Source organism: Vitis riparia, unplaced genomic scaffold (genome assembly GCF_004353265.1).
Source record: "Vitis riparia cultivar Riparia Gloire de Montpellier isolate 1030 unplaced genomic scaffold, EGFV_Vit.rip_1.0 scaffold822_pilon_pilon, whole genome shotgun sequence".
Taxonomy (NCBI): Eukaryota; Viridiplantae; Streptophyta; class Magnoliopsida; order Vitales; family Vitaceae; genus Vitis; species Vitis riparia.
In genome coordinates, this window is record NW_023269801.1 from 41,175 (window position 1) to 51,986 (window position 10,812).

Sequence of the window (10,812 nt, forward strand, 5' to 3'; positions counted from 1 at the left end):
TTTGACTAAAAGCCCGGAGTCATTGTAATTTCATAATCTAGATATAATTTTCACTTGGTAATTTTGGAAATTTCATTTATTTATTGAAGGAATCTTGTATCTTTATTCTATGTTTGGTACTTGAAAAATTTGAGGGAAAATGTAAAGAAAAGAATAGAAAGAAAAAATATAAGAAAATTAAAAATTAAAAATCAAAAATCAAAGTTAATAAATTATTTTTTACATGCTTTTTTAACTCATTTTATTTAAAAAAACCAAATAAATTAATTTAAAAATATAAAGTTTCTAACTAATTTTAAAAATAATGTTTTTTTACAAACCAATTGTTAAAAATCATTGTTATGTTTGGTTTTAAAAAATTGGTGAGGAAAGGAAAAAAATTATTGACTAAAATAAATTTCTCATATTTGATTTATTAGTAAAAAATATGAAAGAAAATAATATAACTAAAACTAGTTAAAAATTTATGCAAAGAAAGTTAAGGAAAGAAAAAAACTATTAAGTTTATACTTGGTTTTTAAAAATTTACGAAAAATTCAAAAGAAACTAGAGAGGAAAAGAAAAAAAATAAAAGTACATTTCAAGCCAATAAATTATTTTTACTTATTTTAACTCTTTTATAAAATATTAAATAATTTATAAATATATAAATTTCTAACTAATTTTAATTATATTTAATTTATTTTCATACTTTTTATAACAAAATCGAAGAAGGTAATATAAGATTTTCCTCAATTATAAACTTAATACAACAAAAATATTTTTTTTTCATGATTTCTACATTTAAATTTAAGTGTTAAATATACCTTCTTCAACCATTGATATGTTTTATAATATCTTCTATCACATTTAAAATCTAACACTTGGACTTCAATTTGCTAAAATCCAATACTTTATCCTCCAAATTTATTAAAAAGCAATATTTTGCTCCCAATTACAAATTATCCATAAAATTATAAAAGATATTTTTTTTTTCCTTTTTATTTACACCGAGAAATTGAAAGCTTTGAAGTGAAAATTTTCAAACACATTCAGAATACAGTAACCACTATGTGGACCCCGCATTTTGTGCTCATGCGTTTCCCACTCGATGGCGAGCTTGATTTCATTTGAAAAATTGATTTTATTTATTGTTTGAAAATGACTTGGAGTCGCCATTTATTTTTGTTTTATTTTTAAAAGGGTAAACAAAATAAGAAAGAAAAACCCTAAGTGTGACTCCTTATTTGGAAAAGGTGATCTACGAAAAATCGGATCGGGTTTAGGAGTCAGGTTACTTATCGGGAAGGTACGGTAAAGACAGTAGCACCCCTCTAAGTCCCTAAAGTCGGGTCTCTACTAATAAAATGAAGCTGATGTGGCAATGATGAGGAAATCTATGAATACCCGAATTGATCATGCACATATGGGAATCAATACATGCGTAGACGCTGATAAAAGTGAAAGTGGGTATGTACCTGGGCAGCGAGCCACCATGCGCTGAAAGAACCTCTTTCCATTAAGGCTCTGTTTAGCTATAAATGCCTTCAATCCTCCTCCAATGTCGACAAAACCAGTGGGCTTGCCTCTCTACAGCTCTCTCACTAGTAGCTTGGAAATCACCTCTCGACAGCTATTCTCTCCAAGCTCAATCTTCTCAAGAGAAAAAATATCTCCCTGTATCTCAGAAACTCCTCACCAAAAACATGCTCTCTCTTCTAAGCTAGAAACTCACCCTTGTATCTCCATTTTTCCCTCTGTTTTCCTCTCAAGACTTGCCCACAAAACCAGTCTGCTCCAGTCCTTGGCACACTAAAACCCCACTCCGTAGCAGCCTAAGCTCTAGGAAAAAAATCTCCCCCTCTCCCTAAAGCTCTCTACCCTCCAAAGCACTCACAACCTCCTAGCTAACAGAATCCTCTCCTCTCGCTCTCTGCCAGAATCCCTGCACAAACACGTCCAAAAAGCAACCTGCACCCTCTGCAGCTGCTAGACGGTTCCTTTGCACCAATCAGCACCTACCTCCTCTAACAGAAAAAATATGTGCCTCACTACTGCCAGAATATCCCCATGCAACGTGTCAATCCCTGATTTCTTACCTCTAAGATCACTCCTCTCATGCCACCCTCTCATACCAGCTGCCAAAAGCTCCTCAAAGTGGTGAAAGTAAGCCTTCAAATATCCTAAAGACTTATAGACCAAAACGAGGGTCTACACACTAATTTTGATTTTTGGTTATAAAAAGATGTTCATATGACTATTTTTGATTTTTACGTGTAACTATGAAATATAACAATTTTAATACTTTTCATTAGGTTTTAAGTATAACAAATTATTAATTAACTTTTTAACAAGCTTGTGAAGCTAATGTATATAATTGATTAGTAAATTTAAAGGATAAAGGATTAAGTTTTGAACCCAAAATTTAAGTAGGGGTCAAATGTATTTGTGATATCTCGTATAGGACATGAGAGAAAGTTAACGGGATTATATAAATATGGTATCCTCTTAGATCAAGAACGAAAAATATCTACACAATTTCTCAAATAAATTTTATTCTAAAAAATAAGTGATTACATTCTTAAAAATCAAGCAGGCTTGTGAAGATTACTACATGAACAGCGGAACTTTTATCATCCGATCTAAAATTCTTTCTCAAAATGATTTCATCGGTATAATGAGACAAAAAATAAAAAATAAATAATAATAATTATTATTTTTTTTATATAGCTAAAACAGATAATACAATTGGGAAAGTTATTTTATATACAAAAAAACAAACAACACAATTCGGAAACGCAATCGGCGGAGACAAGGAGGCCTCACAAACAAAATAGAAATCAAAGTATGAAAGAATCAGTGGAGGAAGACGTCGTCGATTACGTCTGGGCCCAGGCTTAGCCGCCGGGGGTCATTATAAATTATGCCTCAGACCCACTCCTATCCCACACATAAGTGAGAGAGAGATAAGGAAGGAGAGTTAAAGGAATAGAAATGGGTTGGAAAGGTGTTCTAGGGTTCGAATACGGCGTAGTTCAGGCGCCGCTGGGTCCCGACATCTCAGGCCCGGAGCTCGTTGCTGCTGTTGCTAATGCCGGCGCTATCGGCTTCCTCAGGGCTCCTGATTGGGTTCGTTCTTCATTTCCCTTCATCTCTCTTTATTTGTTGCAAATTTTGGTATGATTCATGAAGATGAGCCCTAGTTGTGCAGAGTATAATTGCATTTAGATGAAATTTGTATTTGCCTATACATTTCATTTAATAGATAAGCACTTTTGGAATCAACCTTCATAAGACGGATTTGTTTTTTAAAATATTGAGTTAAAAAAATGTTTTTCAAACCAAATCCAAACTTATTTTAAATAAAAAATTTGGGTAACTTTTAGAAACGTTTTTAAAGAGGTTCGGTTATTATTTTAAAAAAATAGAAAATGATAATAACTTCTATATAAAATACAATAACTCTTGTCTATAAAAAAAAAATTACTTTATATCCTTAAAGATTATTTTTAAATATTTTAAAACTTAAGAAAGTAAAACTTTTTAATATCACAATTTTTATTTAAATAATTTTAAAAAATAATTACTTTCAAAGAGTTCTTATGTTTCATACATATATATTGAAAAAGGCTAAAAGCATTTTTTAATATTTGAAATTATTTTTTTATAAAAATTAGGTATTTGATAATTTTTTTAAAAACACAAAGAATTACTTAAACTAATTCATGTACAAACATTAAATAAGTCATTTTTCAAAACATAGTGTGGCGAGTGGTGTGTTTAAGACCTGAGAACGAATTCCTGTCGTATATTTGATCAGTAATTACTAGCGATTCCGGCTTCATGCAGGTGAATTATAACATGCAATCTGAATTAGGTTCTAAAACTAGTAATTCCTATTATCTTTTTCTTTATAAATCCTTTGAATGTAAGAAAATCGAAATATTTTGGAGATAAATGTCGATTGATATAATCAACATGCTTCTTTTTTTTTTTTCATTTTTTTTAATGAATTCTATTAAATATTAAATTAAAGGTATATACGTGAAAACAATTTATAGGTTTGCACTTTTATTCATCTCTCTCTCTCTCTATATATATATATATATATATAAACACACACATAGAATAATTACTTATTTAGTGATTGTGCATGAGTTAGTTTAAGTGATTCTTTAAGTTTTTAAATTTTAAAAAATTTATCAAATATCTAATTTTTTATAAGAAAACATTTCAAATGATTAAAAAACGCTTTTAGCTTTTTTCAAAATCACTTTCAAATGGAATTATGGAACTAAATTTTAAAAAAGTTCTTAAAAATAAAGATTAATTTTGATTTTTTTTTCTAAAAAAAAATTTAAATGAACAAAAAATCTACTTTAATTGTATTTTGTATTTTTCTCAAACATGTATAATCATGTTTGAAAATGTGGGATTCACGGTACATACATGCATGTCCCCAATTGGTATGTATTGGCTGGGCCCAGTACAACAACTTTGGATAACTTCTCTTTATTGGCTGGGCCCAGCCCCATTTTTAGGCCCAAAAGGCCTTTTCTTTTGGGCCTAACAGAAAATACACCCCAAATTGGACTGCTATATTTTATTTTAAAACTATAATTTAAATTAATTTATCGACCAGGGTGTGTAGGGAATGTACTATCCTTGAAGTAGATCCGCCCTTTAAGAGTTGGTCACATGCAAAAAAAATGACTCTAGTCTTTAGTATCTAATAGCCAATTTTTCGATACATCCAAAGACTAGCAATAATAACAAACCAAAACTCCAAATTTCGATTATAATTTTAATATTTATTATTGAATTTTTGTACTAAAAAAAAAAGAAGCTAAAAATAAGACTTAATTTAGAAAACAACAAATATTATCGAAACATTTCAGATAATAATATACATAGCTTTGGTTTTGAATTTGGGGCTCAAATTTGAAACTATTAATCAAATTAACTTTTTTTTTTCTTTAAATTAGCCATGGGATCTTATTTTTTTAAAATTTACTTGTACACAGGAGACACCGGATTACTTGAGGGGGCTGATAAAGAAGACTAGAACATTAACTGATAAACCTTTTGGGGTGGCTGTTATCCTTGCATTTCCCCATGAGGAAAATATGAAGGCCATACTGGCTGAGAAGGTAGCCGTATTGCAGGTCTCCTGGGGTGATGTCCGGGAGGAGCTTGTACATGAAGCTCATTGTGCTGGGGTCAAGGTTGTTCCCCAGGTGAGTGCTTATATACCGATATAAAAAATAGGAACCGATACTATGATACTATGTTGAACTACTGATTTGATCCAAAAGTTTAAGCTGTTAGGTAATAGACTAACCCGATCATGGTGAAAAGAATGCATGAAGAAAAATGCCTTTGATTTCCATTGATAGTTCTAGGATAGACCTCTTGATGGGGTCTATGCTGGCTGTCCAATATTAGTATTGTTCTTGAAAAACCGATAAGTAGGGCTGCATATGGCTGAGAATCATCAAAATTCTAATGAGCAACATGCATTACTATTACAGGTTGGGAGTTTTGAAGAAGCGAGAAAGGCAATTGATGTGGGTGTAGATGCAATTATCGTCCAAGGACGTGAAGCAGGAGGTCATGTAATTGGTCAGGTGTGAGTTGTTTGACATTGCTATCACTTCTTGTTCTCAAATTATTAATGTATTACCATGCAAATACAAAGCTCTTGTAGCTTATTGGTAAAATTAACGATAAATTCCCAACACTTTCAGAATCACATGTGGCAGATACTTCAGATTATGGCTCGAGTAGTATTTGCTGCTAATCTTCTACAAGGAACTGATGTTTCATAAATTGATCCACATTCATGCTTCCTTGACCTTTAGAATCTGCTAAGTATATCTAAAGAAATTGATGAATAAATGAGTTGTTGGAAATGCACAATGGAGTTCATCTCTTTTTATAATTGATCTACTCATGGGAACCCGATAGATGCTTCATTCCAACCATTTTTTTTTTCGATATTGGCATCCTGTGTCATATTGCCTCTAGTACTGGATATTGAGGTATGCTTTTTGTGTCATCTGAATGTAATTTATGCCATGCACAAATGATGTGAAACACTTACAAATCGTTACCTTCGCAATAATCATACACTGATAATCAAGATTATGCATGGAGAATTAGATCAATAATGTGATATTTGAGTTTGGATGATCTCTTTTATATACTATTGGTACCATAACAATCATGTTCAATTATTTTCAGGATGGATTGATTTCACTGTTGCCACGAGTAGTTGACCTTGTTGGGGATCGAGACATACCGGTAATTGCTGCTGGGGGTATTGTTGATGAGCGTGGATATGTTGCTGCTTTGGCTCTTGGTGCCCAAGGCATCTGCCTAGGCACAAGGTATATATATTTGTAAGACTATCTTCGAAATTCTAAAATAGAGAACCAAAGTAGGAAATCCATTTCATTTTTTATTCATTATAGTGTTTAGATTACCAACAACCACTCTTATTAGGATTTTGATTTTTTTTTCTCTACGTGGTATTGTCTATTCCTGTGTACCAAACATGCCCTAGTGTTGTGTCCAGGGGCTTACGTAACTTTTTAGGCTGAGTTTAGAAGGGGGATTTGAGACCTTACATTGATACTGAGGAAAATGACTTCACACTGAACCCTTTTTATGAACATGGAACAAAAGGATTCATGTTAGCCTTCAAATGCTATGGAAAGGAAAATGGATTGATTTCATGTTTGCATAATATTCAAGCCCCAACCTTTCTTGACTTGCCAACCATGATATGATCTTGCACTGTAGGATCAGATTTTGTTTTTGGGATAGGAATTGATAAAAATTACCCATTGCTAAACCTTTAGTTCAACAAAATATTTGACATACATTATTGACCTTACCTGAAACCTTAAGCTTTTGGGTCAAACTGATAGTTTAATATTATATTAGAACCCTAGTTTTGGGGAGATTATCAATTTGAATCTCAATACTTTTTAATTTTCCCGACTTATTGAATCCACATGTAAGTCAAGGGTGAAGTGTAGACCTTAGTAAAAGTAAGTTGGCTTGATATTCTATGTTATTAACTCATTATCTAAAGCTGAAGCTTTTATGATAAGGGTTATCAAGTAATAAACTGTGTAGGTTGATTACGAAACTAGTTTCTTAGCACGATATTCCTATAATGATTTAGTTTGAACTTCCAAAAATTGGATTGTCAATCACAATTGCAACAAATATTCATAATTTTACGTCTGTTTCCACCCGATTCTTTTCATATATACACCTTTATGGTCATATGCTTTAGACATTTGTAAATTAAATGCATGTTGCAGGTTTGTGGCAACGGAGGAAAGCTATGCGCACCCTATATACAAGAGAAAGTTACTTGAACTTGATGAAACCGAGTACACAAATGTATTTGGCCGGGCGAGGTGGCCTGGTGCGCCACAACGTGTTCTAGAAACGCCCTTCTTCAAGGATTGGAAATCCCTTCCTGCTCATGAAAGTGAGATCAATCAACCGCTCATCGGTCATTCAACGATAAATGGCATGGTGAGGTTCTTCTCTTTGTACTTAGCAAAACTCTTTTTGGACTGATTTTGTTGTGTGAAATATAGGGTTGAGGTTTCAAGAATTGAACTAAAATGTGTCTTCTAGTTTAATCTTACACTTTTAAGGAAGGATTTTTTGACAACGGTTTTTAAAATGTCCATTATACCCTTACGCCTAAGGGTTCCACTTGTAAAGTAAATCCTCTTTGTATAAACAACGAGTTTGCATTGAACACAAATGTGAGCGGTTTTGATCTAAGATCCTATCTTCCATGTTTCCGTTCCCAACAGGAAAAAGATATTCGCCGTTTTTCGGGTACCGTTCCAAATAGGACAACAACAGGTGATATCGAGAGCATGGTGTTGTATGCAGGCGAAGGTGTAGGCCTCATCAAGGAGATTCTGCCTGCAGCTGAAGTGGTAAAGAGGCTAGTTGAAGGAGCTCAACTTCTCATCCACCAACAGTTTGGTGGTCTAAAATCTAAGGATGAGGTTGCCTAAGTGCTTGTTTAGTGCGAAGTAGAGATCGTACAAGAATAAATGCTTAAGAGTAGTTATATCAACTCATCCCACATCCAAACTACTCTCTTTATATTTGGATCTGAATAAATTTTGAAGCGATTATTCACCATTTTCTACCTTGTACAAACCGTAAAATTCCAAAGAATTTGCCTGAATTTCAATCTTAATTACATTAGCCTTGACAATTGATGTTCTTGAATGTTAATTTCTCGGGAAAATTTTGAAATTTTGTTTGGATGATAAAAGTAAGGAAAAGCTTCGGATAATGTATCCATAGAATTTTTCATTTCGATCATTAAAAGTATATGATAAAATTTATATAATTAGATGATGGTATAAATAAAAGTATCAAGCATAAAGAATAAGAAGATATAAAAAAAATGAGAGTAAGGTTAAGGGTAACAGGAATACACTTGATACAAGAAAATAAGATCTAAATGCATATTTGACTTTTTGATATATACTGAATCGATATTGTAATACCACTTTAAAAGTAATTATTGGAAAAAAAATAAAAATAAAATTCCAAATTTTTTTATTTGATTTACTTGAAAAATAAGCAAAATAAAATACCAAAAACTATTAAAAATATTAATTATACCAAAGAGAAAAGAATGTAAATAAATTTAAATAAATTCGACACTTTTAGTGTTTTTATTGTATCTTTATTTTTTTTTCTCTTGTATTTTTTTCTTACACTTCTAAATCCAAATTATTTGCAATTTCTTGCTTGAAATGTTTTATCTTCTTATTGTGTGTTTATATTATTTATAAAAATAAAAATATTTATTTATGACTTTTTGGGGAAACAAATAAATAGATGAAAGTTGTAACATCATTAATTTTAAATTGACTTGGTGGCAATTGGGCATTGAATTAGAAATTAATTACCTTCATCAAAAAGACAATTGCCTTTTCAATTTTAGATTATTCGTATGATTACAGATATGAATTAATTTGGGCTTGACCTCACTTGGGCCCTCAATCGTGGCTTGGGCTTGGGCTACTAATTCTATATGAATTGTTATCTTTCTAATTATCTATACTCCCTATAAATGTACGGGGTGTTTGTGAACTTTTTCTTTCCAAAATTATCATTAATCACAAAAAAAACCCACAAATCTATCAATTAATATTAATTTAATATGATTTGTATCCGTTTTATGTTTTATAATTTATTATGTAATGGATTATCCTCCCATTAATAAAAATTCCTAAATTTTATTTTCCGATAAAGTTTCTCCAATATTCTTTTCTTTTTAGAGCCTGGCTTGATATCATTCCTAAAACTCGATGAAGATGAGGTTTGTTGTTTCTCTTATATAGCTTTAGGTTTTGGTTTTTATTTTTTGAAAAGCTAACTTTTATCTTTTACTACTACAAGAATTTGAATAAATTTTATGGGTTTTGCTTTATTGAAGCTCATATTCTCACTTTATTAGGTTTATAAAAGATGAAATTTTTTTAGGCCTTCTTTTATATATATATATATTTGATTGTTGATGGACGTTTGAGACTTTGATTTGATTACATTATATTACAAGGTGTGCTTCGTTTTGTTGTAACAGAAAATAATTTTGAAGTTTGAGTTATTTGATGTCAAAACCAAGTAGAAGGCCTTGAAGAATGTCTCTTACCTTGCAGGTATTAAATATGATGTTTTTGTAAAATTTACTCTAATACCTATTTGGTTTATGTGAAAATTGAGGAATTAAAGATAAATAAAAGTAAAATAAAAATATTTGAATCAAGTTCCATGTTTTATTTTCAACCAAAATTTTGGCTTTTCCTTCTTTTTCTATTCTTTCACTTCAACTAAATGGTTTATTGAATTCATAGGAGAAAACTCAATTCCTAAATGCTTAAAAATTACAAAATCTAAATTAGTATTGAATTGCAATTTTATAGAAATTACTTGAATCTTAATGGACATGAAGGGCGATAAATTGATTGTGTGAATCTTGTAAGTATGGTGGGCAAGTTGATTTGAGGTCAACAAGAAAAATATTATACATGTCATGAAAATGAAATTTCCATTCTGATATGTTGGCAATTTACCCAAAAATAGTGTAATGAAAAATTTAATTTTCTTGTATAATATATTTTTAGATGGAAGATGGAAGATGCATTTTGTAAGTCTTTGGTACAATGGGAAGATGCCTTTTTCATAAGTAACTCTTCAATAATGACCATTTTCATATTGTAACTCCCCAATATAATGGGAGTATGTCTTGTTCACGTATAACTCTCTTAATAATGACCATTATTCTGGATTAACGGTTCATTCTCCCACCACAATGACTATTTCCTTCTTCTAGTTAGATTTAATAACAATAATAATATTCAAAACTATAAATTAACTACTTTAAAATAATTATATGGTTTCATTTTAAATATTTTTACACTTTTTTTATTAGTTTATAATAAATTTTTTTTGAATCAAATCCCATGTTTTATTTTCAATCAAATATTTGGCTTTTTCATCTTTTCCTATTCTTTACCATCAACTAAATGGTTTATTAAACTCTTTGGAGAAAACTCAATTCCTAAATGCTTAAGAACTACAAAATCTAAATTGGTGTTGAACTATAATTTTCTTTCTTATTTACTACTTACTATGGCGGCGGAGAATTAAATTATCGTTATATTTATTTATTTTTCTACTTTTTCCTCCAAGTAGGATAACGCCAAGGGGTTGTGGGTTATAATGACTTTGGTATAACGAGAATGTGCCTTTTTGGAAGATGTCTTTTTCAAA

The 10,812-nt window shown here is 30.9% G+C and overlaps 1 protein-coding gene across 1 annotated transcript; it reads left to right on the forward strand.

The window, feature by feature from the left end:
• The first annotated feature begins 2,783 nt into the window (after positions 1–2,783).
• Positions 2,784–8,221, forward strand: LOC117910708 (probable nitronate monooxygenase). Its single transcript, XM_034824826.1, has 6 exons — positions 2,784–3,108; positions 5,004–5,216; positions 5,511–5,606; positions 6,223–6,368; positions 7,314–7,533; positions 7,824–8,221. Exons 1-6 carry the CDS (start codon positions 2,974–2,976, stop codon positions 8,031–8,033), a joined length of 1,020 nt encoding a protein of 339 aa, XP_034680717.1. The 5' UTR covers positions 2,784–2,973; the 3' UTR covers positions 8,034–8,221.
• Positions 8,222–10,812: the final 2,591 nt, after the last annotated feature.

What these genes read in the sequence shown, in the direction of transcription:
- LOC117910708 (XM_034824826.1), top strand. Translation starts at nt 2,974, where the DNA reads ATGGGTTGGAAAGGTGTTCTAGGGTTCGAATACGGCGTAGTTCAGGCG. An exon ending in GGGTCAAGGTTGTTCCCCAG is followed by an intron (nt 5,217 to 5,510) that starts GTGAGTGCTTAT and finishes TTACTATTACAG; the next exon opens with GTTGGGAGTTTTGAAGAAGC. An exon ending in ATTCAACGATAAATGGCATG is followed by an intron (nt 7,534 to 7,823) that starts GTGAGGTTCTTC and finishes CGTTCCCAACAG; the next exon opens with GAAAAAGATATTCGCCGTTT.